General features: G+C 37.0%; 1 protein-coding gene and 1 non-coding gene across 2 annotated transcripts in view; one reads left to right on the top strand and one right to left on the bottom strand.

Moving 5' to 3' along the window:
- Nucleotides 1-15,220, top strand: part of TDP1 (tyrosyl-DNA phosphodiesterase 1) — a 44,382-nt gene that overhangs the window by 16,352 nt on the left and 12,810 nt on the right. The window contains exons 12-14 of the mRNA XM_040601532.1: nucleotides 1,272-1,338; nucleotides 5,395-5,502; nucleotides 6,978-7,080. Of these exons, the coding sequence (XP_040457466.1) occupies nucleotides 1,272-1,338; nucleotides 5,395-5,502; nucleotides 6,978-7,080 (278 nt within the window). The remainder of the gene's footprint in view (nucleotides 1-1,271; nucleotides 1,339-5,394; nucleotides 5,503-6,977; nucleotides 7,081-15,220) is intronic.
- TRNAL-AAG lies at nucleotides 14,315-14,396 on the bottom strand. The gene has a single exon. It is a non-coding gene; the product is annotated as a tRNA-Leu (tRNA).

Raw genomic sequence — 15,220 nt, 5'->3', positions numbered from 1 at the left:
AAACAAGAGGCAGTGGACATCAATTGAGATAAAGGAGATTCCAGTGTAATCTTACAGCAAAAATGTTTTCTGATGTTTAAAGTTGCTGGGAGAGAGAGGTTGTAGAGTCTCCATTCTCGGAGATATTCAAAACCTGACAAGACGCTGTACTGAGCAATATGCTCTGTTTGACCCTGCTTTGAGCAGGGAGTTAATCTAGGTGATCTCCAGTGGGTGCTTCCAGCTTCAACAATTCAGTGATTCTTTGGCATTGGTGAATTCATAAACACGTGTTCCTGTTCCAAGCTGAATACCTGTGCTCCTGTGTAGTATGAAGTGGAGTCGTTGTTGAACTCTTCTAACAATTGGTAGAATTTGAACACATGGCTAGCAGGCATGCTTTCAGCTCTCTTTTTCATCTGAATTTAGTGGTGTTTGGACAAATGTAGAAACTGTGGCCAGTGCATTTATAGATGTTAGTTAGGGTCTTTTGAAATACTTTTGCTTGTCTCAGCATCTGTTTAGCAAATTTTTAGAAAAAAAAAAATGGTAAGAAGTACAATGACTTCTTACTGTAATTTCTTTCGCATTGTGAAATAACTTGGTGAGTTACTTAACTCTGTATTTGTACACAGGAACAGCTCCATGGGCTCGTGCAATTAGTGCATTCCTGAGAGTCGTAAAGCTTTTGTTACAGGTCTCAATGGTATCTTTTAGGACAGGTTGAATGCAGTAGGTTTTGCATCATGTTTGTAATAAACAATACTAATATAACTCAGTATGCCATGGCTGACTTTTCTTTAAATCCATTTGGAGAAATCACAACGTGCCTTAGCCAAAGACCAAATCAATACAAATATAATTTCATCAGAGAAGTTCTTGCTTTTTAAAATGTTTTTTTGGTGGTCTACTTTGTTTTGGGGTTTTTCTGAAAGTTGCCTGTTTTATTCCCTCTAGCTTGTATGAGTAATGATTCTGATTTGTTGATATCAAGTGGTATTGTAACAAAAAATTACCCATAAATATCTGTCTTATAAAAGTACTTAATTCTATAGCTTGTATATTGTTTCTCTTAGTGTAAATCTGCTGTGTAGTGTTTAAAAACTTCTTAAACTACAAGAATGAGGAAAAAATCCCCATCCAACTACATACTAGTTTATATTACTGGAGCATTTAACCATTTTCTGAAAATAAGCAATGAAGATAATATAGATAGCAAGCATCTGGAGGAATAAGCTGCTTCTAGTATGTCTTTCAAAAAACAAATGTACATGTTCTATTTTTTCCTTAAGCTGGTGGCTCGCTTCCATACAGTATACAGACAGCACAGAAACAGCTGTGGTTACATTCCTATTTTCAGTAAGTAGAGCTCAATGCTTTGTTGTTTGTTTTTCTTTTTTTCCTTAGACTGTATGTTTAAACTTACAATGCTGTAATGTTTGAGTTTCAAAAGCAAATTAAGGGGAAGCATTCAGGAGTATGATATTCTTCAACTCCTTAAAAGAAAAGCTGATAGTTTTTTATCTGCTGGTTTTATCTCTAAAACAGTCAAAACATGCTATTTACCTGTAAAAATTACCTGTTGCTAATGTAGACCACTACCAGACTTTGGATTCTGTATTTAAGCTTTCCTTCTCTGAACTGGAATAATGTTACTCTTCTTTATTTCTTTTTTTTTTTTTTGACAGTTGTATTTCACTTTCCCACTTACGCATCAGTATTAACAGGATTTCAAGTGAGCCACAACAGGGTTAGGAAGGCTTTTGCGTTTGGGTTCTTTTTGAGTGCAAAAATTCTCAGTCTCTCATGGTAATATCTTCTCTTAAAGGTGCCTGACGTTTTCCATTAAGAATTCTGTTTTCACATGCTACTAATTTTGCCAAATTCTAAATCTAGCACATTCCATGCCAGATGTCTCCCTGAGGCTGAATTTTTAAAAACTTAAGCATGTTTTGAGAACAATGGGAAAAGTTGTTTTGCACAGATCAAAAAAAAAAAAAAAAAAATTTGGTAACCTCTTATAAGACCACAGCTCCCCATTCCTTTCAGCAGAAACTTTTAATTTTTCCAGGTGGGAGTTGCTCTGGTAAGATACTTTCCCCATATCTAAGTAATAGCGTGTAAAGTTGTGTATATATTCAGAGGGCTGAGAATACAATTGCTAGTGGCAGAGAGCATTCTCCATTCTGGAGTGAACATGATTGCTGCTGTGAGCCTTGCTGATCCATGTCCAAGGAATGGAACTGGAACAGAAAGCATGTGAGGCTTTGTTTCTCCTGCCTTTGAAGTGTGCTCTCTGAGCACATTCGGCAAGGAAGAAAGCTACAAAGATGTTCAAGAATTCAAGATTGTTCAGTTATGATTAAAAAAGTGAGGAGACAGTAAAACTGGGGGTCTTCATACAGTTTTAATTCAGTTTCTATATATACTTCATGAGAATCTTGTTGGAAGAAAAATATAGCTTTTTTCAGTTAGTCTCTTATTTAGTGTACAGAATGTTACTTGATGAGATCATTCATTGATTTATTCCTGTTTAATGAGAAAACACCCACATACCTGTCTCATTGGGCATACTAGGGTCCTGCTCTGGCAACAAAAGGGCTGTTTTAAATAGAAGGAATAGCTCCTTGTTACAAGCAGGGAGAGAGTAATGGATTTGGAAAGTGGTGTCCTGTAGTCTCACCCAAAGAGGTAGAACCTCTGCCCCAGGCAAACAGTTTTTGTAATGTGTGTGGGCTGCTTTTCTGTCTCTTCTGCTGGCTGAGTCTATTTAACCTATAATGCAGCTCTGAACTGTAATTTCTCAGAAGAATTAGGTAACTAAACATAATGTTGATTTTACTTTTCTGATTGTAGCAAATGATTACTAGATCGCTTTGTTAGATTAGCTACTGTGTAAATGGTGCAATTTGCTCAGTTTTCTCTCTGATAGGGTTGCTGTTTTTTCCTTTCAGTATTGCTAATTGATAAGGAGAGATTTGCAGTGCGTAATGATTTGTTAATTGCCGCTTTTGTTAGTTCCTTTTCCTTACCCCACACTTGAGCTTTTAGTTTACATGGTACCATGACCTCTAACTGTCAAAAAAACCCTAAACCAACAAACCAACATACCTCAAGCTGTAGTTTTGCTCCGTAAGATTTATCAAAGCTAGTTTCATTTAATTAACGGTATTTATCTTGAGACTGAACATGCCTGAGGTTTACTGCAACATGAGATCAGTCCTGTGTACATCATCTGCCAGCTGCATTCTGATGAAAAGTTTACTGCTTAAAATGTGTTAAGTCAGTTTGGCTAGAAGTAGCCTGAAATTGTTATACTGACATATGCTCTGCAACTTCTTGAATTTTACTTTAGGGTTTTTGTAATCTGTTTTGGCTTTTTTTTTCCTAAAATAACGCCAGGAAAGTTCCATAGTGAAATTGAAATTTAGCTGTATTAAGAATAAATTAAATGTGATATCGTACCCATCTGAAACCCCTTCCAGTTCTTTTGGTTTATAATGTCATTATGTAGTCTGGAGATAAGCTTTTAGGCTGAAGAGAAAACATTTCTTAAATACTTCTTTGTTAATAATGCTTTTACTAAAAGCATCTGAGTTTCTCAATGGGGTAATGACTTAAAAAAAACCCCAACTAACCAAATGAAAAAATAAACCCAAAACCAGTTGGAGAACATAGTCGCTTTCTTTTCCCTTCTTGTCTTTACGTATTTGTGCTGTCCTACAAAGAAAATATGGCCAAAATAGATGCTCCCTTTTCTGATTTTAACTTTCTGGAATACCAGTTTCAATCAGTTTATAATTGAAACTAACTGCAATTAGATTACTGTAGCTAGTAAATGGAAGAGAAGTGGTGGTACTCTTGCTAAAACACAGTACTTAATTGTATCTGTCAAAGATAAGGAGGCAGAAAGGCAGTAGACGGGGACAGTAGCTCAAAATTATTGCAGTTAATAGTGGGAGGAGTTTTATCCCTGAGTAAGGCAGCAAGATAGATCTAAAGAAAGTCTGTGTTGAGTTCCCAATTCTACTGTTTTTCCTGGCTTTCATTTTTACAATGTTGCTGGAGTTACCCAGGGGGTTTTGTGCTTTAAACTCATAGATAATGTTTGCCTCAACTGTCAGTTGTGAGATAAAAGCTGTTAACAAGAATTCTTGAGTTATGGTATAGCCCTATACTCTGTATGTATGGAAAGTGTGGAGTTCTGTAGGGGAACACAAGTTTAGTTTACAAGTTTCTGTATCATGTATATCTTAGTCTGTCCTTCAGAAACAGACTTCAGTGTGGCTTGCAACAAAATATAAAGATGTCTTGTTTGCTTCAAACATGCATACAGTGTTTCAGCTCTTGCCATTTAGGAATACAGGACCAGTTCTCAGCAACAGTTTTCTTTCCTTCATCACAGGATGGGGTTCTTGAAGTAGGTCTTGACCCCTGAACGGCAAAGCTTCTTGGCTTAGCTATGTGCAAGTTAGTCCTGAAAGTCAACCTCGGTAAATAATTCCAGCCTTTCCACTTCAGTCATCTTAAGCTTTTAAATGAACGCAGTTCACTTAGGAGGGCTTTTCAGAGCTGATTGATTCTTTTTTGATTTGCTTTTTAGAGGAGAACGCTGAATTAAAGAAACGCAAAACCAGAGCCTATTATATTCCAAACTGAGGAAAGAAGTCTCTGGGTGGAGGAAGGTGTATTTAAAAGCCTCCTTCCTGACTGAGTCAGACCTAAGAGCTGCGAATGGAAAATGCTTCTAAATACTACCATGATTATGTACCCTTCAGTTATGTACATATATTTACTGCTTGCTTACAGTTCAGATCTGTAACACTGATGCTGAACTACCCCAGCAATGGCTTGCTGTTTTAAACTAGTTTTATATATACATATAGATACAAGCTCTATTCTCTAAAGCCCCCAAATTTCTCAGTGGCTTAGGGGCATAGAAAAGGGAAGAAGGGCAGTATCAAGAATTCATTCGTTGCTCCCTGCCTTTACTTCATGTGTAACAAATTTTAATAAGCTTGAGGAGTTTTGTGAGATTTAACTTGTTCCTAAGCTCCTTTGTTTAAATGCATAACCATTGGTAGTCTTCAAAGAAGAAATACTGGCTGGAAGTTTGGACTCAGTTTCTTGAGTACTAGCTGGAGTGGAGGAGTGGAAAACCTTGTTAGGAGAGCTGATACCCTGAGGAAAAAGGTTGCTTTGTTAAGAAAAAAGAAATCCTGCCCTGTGACTACTATTGAGATCAGATTTCGGGATAAAAATTCAGTTAAAGCATTTTCAGCCTTTCTGTAGGGGAAATGAGACTAAATGCAACAAGTGTAGGGTAATATCACTGAAAACATGGCACTGTAGTATGGTAATTTTAAGGCCTTAAAATAAAACTATATATGAAAACAATTCCTTTTCTTTTTCTAGTAAATGGTCAGCAGAAGTCTCGGGTCGAAGTCATGCTATGCCTCACATTAAGACATACATGAGACTCTCTCCTGACTTCCAGAAGATTGCATGGTTCTTAGTTACAAGGTAAACAACTAACCATACACCTCTCACAAAAAAAAAAGTCATATATAAGGTTCTTGTCAATTGCAGGTCCAGGTGAATTACTGCCATAATCCTCATAATATTATTACAAGTAGTGATAAGAATTTTTGTCCATATTTAATGTTTCTTCATTTTATTGCCCCTTTGAGGGCTGCAGGTTGAAATTAAGTCAGGAACTGTTGGCAGCAGTCACCAAAATCTTGTCTGGGCTGTAACTACCAATTTGGGCGTTCAGCATCAACTGAAGTGATAAGTATTTTTAAACCTTGGGTTAAATTTCTTTAACACATGCTGCACTTGAATGTGCTGGTTTGTACGAAACAGATGTGTATTAAGCCAAAGTTATACTTGTGCTGCCTTATTATGAAACATGTAGATACCTAGTATTTGGCATATGACCTTTTGTTAGACTGAGCTGTTCAGCTGTCTAGCTTGAAGTCTAGCTTTGTATTTCTGTTGTTATTTTTTAAAGCCAAAAGAGGGAGCAAGAAATTTCTTGACATGAGGGGAGAATGTCTTACTGTGAATGAAAAATACAGATGTTTCAGTTCTGCCAAAACTGATTTTTGTGCAAACCTATATGCTGTAGGCGATGGTCTCTGCATCCTTACTCTTATATTCTGTCTTTCCGAATTTCATCGCTGATCAATACAGTTGCCTGCAATGATAGTAGTGATTAAGGTGCTTTTAAAGGTTTTAAGTTATTCAGATGCGATGCTGAGTCCACCTAATTCAGAAATTCATGGTCACTTTTATTTTTTTCTCATGTTTCTTCTAATCCATCATTTGATACTATCAAAGAAGCATGCAGTATGTCTCTCAGTTTAAATGTAGTGTTTAAGCTTTGTGCTTTGCTGTAGAAGTAGGTCTTGACAACAGAATTGCAGGGGTTTTTTGACTCCCAAATTGATACACTTCATAGCAGATACTGATGAAGGATTATCTACATCATGGTACTGAATAACACATTAAAACAAGAATACCTCTAATATTTGTTTTCATAAATATATCAAAGAACAAAATGCCAGGAGCAAAAGATACTGTTTAACACTTGCAAAAATGCTTTGTACTAAATGTATTATAATGTAGGTAGTCGTAATTGAGCTAGCCTTTAATCTTCCAAAGTCATCAAACAAGCTATTTACCAGTATCAACCTCCTTTTTTGAAATGTGCAGGGAAGATTCAAAAGGCTGAATTTGTCTTGTAGATCTGTATGGCATAGACTTCTATAATTATCCATGTGTTGTACGAACACCCTTCTACATATTGTCTCTGCTGTTCCCACTGTGCTATAAAAATAGCAATAAGGAATAACACCCAGATCACTTCTCATGAAAAAACTGTTCTAGCAGTAAAGCTTCACTTCAATCAGAAGTGCATTGGTACAACTGTGGTATTTAAACATTTTCTGCCATGAAGATTATGCCTCACTGAAATGCTTTGTTTCTCTTTGCAGTGCCAATCTATCTAAGGCAGCTTGGGGAGCGCTGGAGAAAAACGGCACTCAGTTGATGATCCGTTCTTATGAACTCGGAGTCCTTTTCTTGCCTTCAGCATTTGTGAGTTCATAGTTGAAGTATAAATCCTGGAGTGTACTGAGAATATGCAAATATTGATGAGTACAAATATGACTGAATAATCTAATTATTAGGTTCTGTATTTCTGGGTTAGAAAGCTGATAGCAAGTGGAGTTTATACAAGGTTTTCTTTAAAATAGAAACAGTCTTTTTTCCTACGCAGCAAGTATGGATTTTGTATTGATCTGACTCTGTGTTACTGAAATTACAAAAATATTTTGAAATTGTAACATATACTAAACGTTGCTGAAAAGGATGATCAAATCTATTCTGTGCTTCTTAAAACTAGGCTGAGTGCATATTCACATTGAAGTGATGTGTCTGGGTTGTAATTTGAAAAACAATTCTTAATGTTGCACTGATTGCTGTTCTTGCTCTTTCCCTGAAATGCATTTGCAAAGCCATGTGACTTTTCTCAAACTTTTTGCTTTTGAGTTCTCAAATGTGTCTTCTAAAATCTCTGATACAACTCCAAGAACATCTTCATAAAAGGCTATTTAAAAGCTGAAGGACTGTATCTTCCATGCCTATGACAGCAGTCTCGGTATGTAGAAGACAAGTATGACCCAAAGTAACTATTATTCTAGTGTGAAGCAGAGGACTGGGAGACGTGAAAGGTTTTCATGGTAACTAAGGTCCATCTACCTTGTAGTCTAGTCTTAGTGCAGTTGTGGCAGGTGCCATGGGGATTGGTATAACAGTATGTATGTAATATCTCTTAGTATATGTTCCCTATGATTTATTTTAAAGGCTTTCTAGGATAAAAATTGTATCCAGACCATGATGGCTAGTACCTACAACACTGTTTATTCTCTTAACACATCAAGTTCCTTATTAAACTACTCTTGCTGGTTTTTAGCCCTCTACAGAATCCTGTGCTAGTGAGTCCTGTGACTTAATTGTGCATTGTATCGAAAACAAAAAGCTTCCTTCTCTTGTTTAGATTGTTTTTGTCGTACTTGGATCTACTGCCCGATAGTGGGGATGTGAGCTTCTTGTTCCTGTTGTTGATACCTCCTTCTCTCTGGTGAACCTGTTAGTACCAAAATGTTACCAACAGCAGTTAATCTATGATGAGAAACCATTCAAACTCGTTCCTGTGGAATTTCTTCTTTTCCAGAGGAGAAATTGGAAGTTTCTCTGAAATGTTAGTATGCTATAAGTCCTTAAAAATATTTTTTATGAATACATCTCTCCTAGATAATATTCATAGATATTCATATAACGTTTCACTTCTGTTGACTAGTGATGTACTCCCAAATGAAAATTTACTAATATTATGATAATAAAAGATACCTACTGTAACTGTATAACTGTAGTCTCCTAAGATCACGATATTATGATTGATGGTTTCTGGCTGTATCTAAAGAACTCATTACTTCTGTAAACAACTCCTTTAACATTTATTAAGGAGTTGATGTAGCAGTGTGGTCTCTGATGCTCTGAACATTAGAGACAATTTCAGACATTGTTCTCCAGCATGGTTTTTATGCGGAGGAAAACTTAGAGAAAATGCATTGATCAGAGACTGAAACAAGAAAAAAATCCAACAACTTCCTATAGTAGAAAGCATTGGTTTTGATATCGCTGTGCTCTGAAAAAAGCAAACATCACTTGTGTAAACAGCTATTAATAACAGAATAATGAAGCACTGAGGAAAAAATTTGTGCAAAAAGACTTTACTTATAACAGCAGCTGACATCAAGAGGTAAAATAATGCTCTAAGCTGGCTACTGTTATTTCTGGATGCTGTCAAGCAAAGATTTTACATACAGTACTGATGTGATTGTGCTTAATGAATGAAGTTTTTTGTATTAACATAACTGATCACCAGATTGTACAGTAATTTTAAATAATTTCAATATTCCTGTTTTGACCCTGGACTTCCCATGCATTGCTAGTTCTGGAAAACACACTTCAAATAGATAGAAAATCAGGAATAATTGAGTTAGTCTCTTTGCCAAGAGTTGACTGTATGTGTTTCAGATCTGAGCAATCCGCCAAACTTTCGCTTTAAGGAAAAAAAAAAACCCACCAAACAGGAAAAAAGGCCACCCCCCAAAAAAACCCCAACAAAACCAAACTGAAACCTTGTGAGAATGTTTGGCTTGCATTCCACTCTGAATCTTGCTTGCATTCTACACGAGATTTCTTGCATGTGGAGCAGAGGAGGGGGCATCACCAGAATATTTTTCAGAGGGCCAAAACCTATGTAAAAAGATCTTGATTTTTCTTCCCTGTGCCTAAAACTGTAAGTCTTAATGCCTTTGATCTCATTGTTGTGAGGTTTTCTATAACTCAGTTTCATTCTAATATAATTTTGATGAACAGAATTATTTGTTCAGGAGCATTTAACTTACCAGAAATATAAAAGATTCTGAAACACTTGAACCTTAGAAAATTTCAGCAATCTGAAGCCTTTACCCTATTTGCAAACTAGTTAACCTTTCTGCTGTTAATGACTTTTTTATCATTCTAGGTGTGTTAGACCAAAATTGTTTCTGCTTGTAGTTCAGTCTTAGCAGTTGGAGTAAAATCCACCTAGTCATTTAAGAGATTGAGAATTATTAAAAATAGAAGTGTATTTTTATTCTTGTTGCATCAAAATAACCAAAACTTAAATGCAGTGTCTAAGCTAAGTTTACTGATGATTAAGAACACATTGGATACTTATTAAGCATCTGCTCCAGCTTTTAGCAGAAGTCTGCAGGCTGGTTTATGCAAGAAAGTTTAGAGATACATTCTGCTATAAGTCCAATACGAGTACTCTAATAGTAATGAGAACTGTAAGAACAGTTTGGTAAATACTTTTGGGTAAACAGTTCCTAATGAAGCTTATGCCTTGTGGTCATCAGGGTGAGAGGCAAAAAAGACATTGGCTGGGTCTGCTGTAACAAGAGAAAAAGTTCTACTGAAACACTGCAAAATTTTAACCTCTTTTCTCCCTCCTTTGCCAAACCTCTGTTTAGGGACTAGAGATAATTCTTGGTGTGGGAGGGTGGTTGCATTGCTTTGAATCTTAAAGGCTTTTCAGCAGTTTTTACTGCACTCTAGTCATACGCTCACTCTAAATCTGTTCATGAAATGAACCACAGAGAATGTGGGTTTTAAATGTGTGAGAATCCTCGACTTCTGACATTCTGGTTTTTCCTTTTAATCAGTGTTTTGGCAAAGATAGTCGGGGTGGTCCTGTTCTAATCCCTGCTATGTTCAGGTAAAGATCAAATTAACCTATTACTATATAGCTTTATATTATTTAGTTGAAACAGCAAGTAGTGTGAAAACTTCCTGCAGTGTGAAGGGCCACTGCTGAAAACTTGACTATTAAGTAAGCAGATGAAAAAATGTTTATTTTGGTTTTATTGTTTGTAGTAGCAAAAAGGAGGAAGAATTAATAATTTCATACACTGGGAGCAGGAACTGTAATCTTGTACAGTGTGCCTGTAAGGTAGAATTATATTAATTACAGGAGTAGGATTTGTCTGTTCTCAGTTTATTCCACTGCTCCCTACTGATTGTTGTGATTTTCCCCTAGAAAAAGATTTCAGGCTTTAAGACTCTTAATAGTGTTATTGTGCTCTTATGTAACACTTGTGTAGCAGTCAACCTTACAGCAATAATGAAGCTCTAGTTTTCGTCTTGAGAGTGTCCACCTTTTTCATGACAATTTTTTTCTTCTTGAGAAAATACAGTTTCTGTGCTGCTTTGTAATTTCTTTTTAAAGTTGAAAATAAACACAACATATTAAATATAGTCAGTGTCAAATGCAAAAGCTAGGGGCCACTATTCTCAAAACTGAACTTCCACTTGTACCCTTAACATAGTTATAGAAGTGTAAATAAGCAGAATTGGAGGGGGTAGAGTGAGGCTGTTTGGGACCCAAACAGCTTTTCAGAGTGCAAGAAACATACATATTGGCAAGATCAATCACCAACACCAAGTGATTTAAGTACTGCTGGAAACAAATTAACTGTTGCCATCAAGAATTTGAATGGCTGGTGTTTTATTGCATTGTAAACTTACCTTTATGATGCATGCATAACAATCTTTTATCTGAAAACCAGAAATAGCTTAATGCACCCAAGATGTTTGTTTCTTGAGAATTGCCAGTTGATGGTTATAGCAATGGAGTTCAGAAAAAAATTGGCAAAACTGTCCAAGAAATGGAGCTACTAGAGAGCCAAGGTAAGTATTATGTTATGTACTAGTGGTGCCCATGCTAGATAAGAGTTCCTGAGGTATATCTATACAAACTGCTGTCATTAGTGACATGTCTTCCATTAATTAAATACATTTGTAATGTTTTAGTAGACACCAATACCTCTGGCAGTTTTTCCTTTATGCAGCTTTAGGAGCCAGCATTTAAAGAAGGTGGTTCCAAATATCTTTAGGTGACAGTTAATTTAGCTTCCATAACTTGAGATAACCTGTTCTAAGGCTGTGTTTCTGTCTAATGATACTCTGCATTAGACTTTATAGTGATAGGATCTGACCTTTGAGAAATCTGTCAAAAATCATTCTGTCAAAGGTGTCATTAACTGCTAGAGATGAGGATTTTGTCTACTGGGCCATCCTTTGTCATCAAAGGCTGTGGAAATTTTGTAACAATATCCAGTACAGAAGGAGCCTTCAGCAGGATTGTAGTTAGTTACTCATAAGAGTAAAATAATCTCATTTCTATACATACAGCAGATCAAAACACAAAAGTTACTCATACAAACCTAGCCAAGATCTTGATCTTGCTGAGTAGTTGTAGGGCAAGTTCAGATTTGCAGAAAGGATGCTGACAAGACTGGGATTGTGGCAATCATTTTTGTTTGTTCGAGGCCTCTCTTAAACCTACAACTGCTGCAGGCTTAGACTCTCAGCCTAGGAAGAATACATATATAGTGAAGCTTTACTGCAACTCAAGATCACATTCTGGTGACACGTAGGTTGCTGTACCTGTTTCACTCAGCAGATCAGTCTGTTAGAGAATTAAACACCTAAGCTAGTCTGTTCCTTTGAGACGTTTGAGAAGCCAGATTCCAACCTACCTTATCACATGGAACTGCATCAACAGTTGGCTGTACCATGACACCAGCCTGTGCATGGCTGTCTTCATTGCCTTAGTTGTACTGGCACTGGTGCTTATTGGCATTTCTTGTGCTTTAAACCAGCTTGGATTGGACTGGCCAAAACCAAATGGCACAAGTTTTCAGGTGTTGTTCCATGAACCAGCACAAAATGATGAGTTGATTGCTAATGCAAGGAAGCAATAGGAAGGGCAGGTTCAAGGGGGCAGAGAGCAGGGAGGTGAGTGTAGGATCACATTGGGATAGCGTGCATTTGGCCAGGTTATGGAACCAGAGCCTATGGAGACGGACAGTCAGTGAAGTTTTGAATTAAAATGGGCATAAATGGCTAGGACCTGGCTGAGGAAAATACATTGCGCATTATAAATGATAGAGCCAAGCCCCCAGATCTTTCCCTTTTTGTCACAGTGGTTACTTTAAAATACCCGTTGTTGGGGAAGAAGAAAGCTTAACTTTGTCATATCAAAGGAATATCTCAAAACTCTGACCAAAAGCAGATGCTTATAGAAAAGTACAGTGGTCAGCCACGTATGCAGTAGTTTATCCCTGAAGACTTCCTGACTTAGAAGCCTCCTTTGCAAGCATCTCATGTATTCTCTTAAATGCCTGTAAGCTTTTAGCATTCGCAACATGTGGAACTCGGCTAGAACAACTTAATGTCACATGAAGCAGAGTGTTGTGAGAATTGGTTTAATTTGATGGTTTTTCCTTTTCGCATTGAAAGACGGTAACAATGTGGTCTGTGATCACCTTTTCCACACCACTCTTTCTGCAGACTTTAGCTGTTTGTAGGCTGAAGAGTCCTTAGCCTGTTGCTCCTAGGGTAGAGATTGTTTGATCATTCTTACTGCTGTTCTCTATTTTTCTTCTGTATCATTTGGGTTGAGAGGGTAGTGAGTGGAGGGACAAAAGCACACATGAGATGCAAGTATAAATATGAAGAAACAGATCCAGATGTAAATCTGTGACAAATGATGTTCTCACCCACTGAGTCTGGCGTGCTGGTTTGGTGTTTTTGTTTTTTGTTTTTTTTTAACAAAGCGGTACGTAATAGGTTAGGTTGTTTTTCAACAAGTGAATGAGGAAGTTGTTCATTCAGAATTGACAGAAGTGTATATGCATGAGAAACAATTCTAATGTTGCAAGTTGTGATAATTTAGTTTGATTTTTGTCAAATGCCATAATGACAATGTATGCAATATAAAGATACTTTCTGTAAGTACAGTGCTTTCTCTACAGACCTCACAACTTTTGTCTTATGTAAATTTATAGAAAGCATATAAATATGTGCTCATATACAGGTGGGTGTAGTAAAATATGCCAGTGTGTATGAGACAGTCTTATGTTTGAGCTTCAGACCTCTTGGAAGACAACTTAATTGAAGCTCATCTAAAACTTGCATGAATAATGTGTAGCAATACATATTTTTGAAGAGAGCACTCAGTTCTTTTCCTCTCTGTTTCCTTAATATTGATGCTTAATTGTGCAGGCTGGCAACCAGAAAAAAAAAGTCACCTGTCAGTAGTCGCATGATACGGTGTATATGGGAGCAAAGTGGGGAAAGGGACTGTGTCTGTCTTTCATTACACTGCAAAGTGACTGCAGGGACACCTGATAACTAGGTGGTAGTCAGAGACACAAATATTAGTACTTGTTTTATGTACACGCAGTCATCTGATATTTTGCAATGCTTATCTTGTGTATATGCCCTGCAGTTAATTCTGCGTTAAAATTACTACTTTGATAACTTGGTCCAGTTGTCAGGGGTTTTGTTGGTTCAGTGTGGTTTTAACATCCTATGTGGCATATTAGTCTTACATGAAAATAATGGAGGACTGGGAATAGACTTAACATTTTTAGAAACTGAATTTTCTGAAGTTTGTTTGCAATTAAAAATAGAGTACAAACTAGATAGTGCTTTGAAACATAACTGAGCATTCTTAGACTTCGAGAGACAGTATGCTCTAGCTATTGGCCTGACAATTTAATACTGCCAATTTCTGATAGTTCTGTTTCTTCGGGTTGTTTCATGCATTTTGATCACAAAGTTAATGACACTCTGGTAGAAGTTAAGGCTTTGAATCATAGGATCGTTCAGGTTGGAAAAGACCTTGAATAGAGTTGGACAGTGAAAACATTTCTGGCAGCGGTGGGATTCGAACCCACGCCCCCGGAGAGACTGGAGCCTTAATCCAGCGCCTTAGACCGCTCGGCCACGCTACCCTGGTGGACTGCTATTGCACATACTTAATATTCCTAAACTTAAAAATGCCACTAGCTCTGCAGTTTGTGCATTCGGTTTTCTGTGGAATACAAATTTGGGAGTTAATTGTTCTTCGCTTGCCATCTGTTGACTGCCAAGTTTTTTGTCTGGTTTTTAAAATGCTTCCAGTACTTGTGCTTTGTGGTTGGGTCTTGGCCTGATGTGCTGATGCAGACTCTCAGGAATGTGTTGAATGGTTGTTCTCAACATAGCAGCAGCTGTTATCATTTACAGTTTTAGTGTTTAGGGAGAAATTAGCTGATGCTGACAGATCACAAGCTTCCCTTGATTAAAAAATAATGTTTATAAAAAAGATTGTGTCCTGTGTTTGAACTGCATTTCCCTTTCTATCTCCAGTTCTATTTCTCACCTCCTACACCTTCACTCTTACTCACGTTCAGCTTGTTCAGCTGCTGGGGATTCCTTTCCAGAGGCTGAAATAAGTTACATCTTTAACATGTAAAACACCTAACATAATGAAGTTCTGGGAAGCATGTTGCAGTAATTACTTTGAAAAAGCCTGAGAGTGTCTAATGAAAAGATTTTTAAACAAATAGTTCCTCCTCACAGCCCTTGTCTGATGAAGCTGTAACAAACTCAACTTGACCTGTAAAACAACATAAAAGCTTGTGGAATTCTTAAATCTTTTTAAAGATCTGTTGAAGAATACGGTACTAGCCAGTCACCTTTTGGTAACATAAACTCAGAGAAATACAGTAGCTGCTATTAAACTGAGAACTTAACCATGCTTGCCTACCTACTGCTATCAGTGCTACAATTATAT

Source organism: Falco naumanni, chromosome 7 (genome assembly GCF_017639655.2).
Source record: "Falco naumanni isolate bFalNau1 chromosome 7, bFalNau1.pat, whole genome shotgun sequence".
In the NCBI taxonomy this organism is placed as follows: domain Eukaryota; kingdom Metazoa; phylum Chordata; class Aves; order Falconiformes; family Falconidae; genus Falco; species Falco naumanni.
This window is presented reverse-complemented; position numbering and strand designations above follow the sequence as displayed.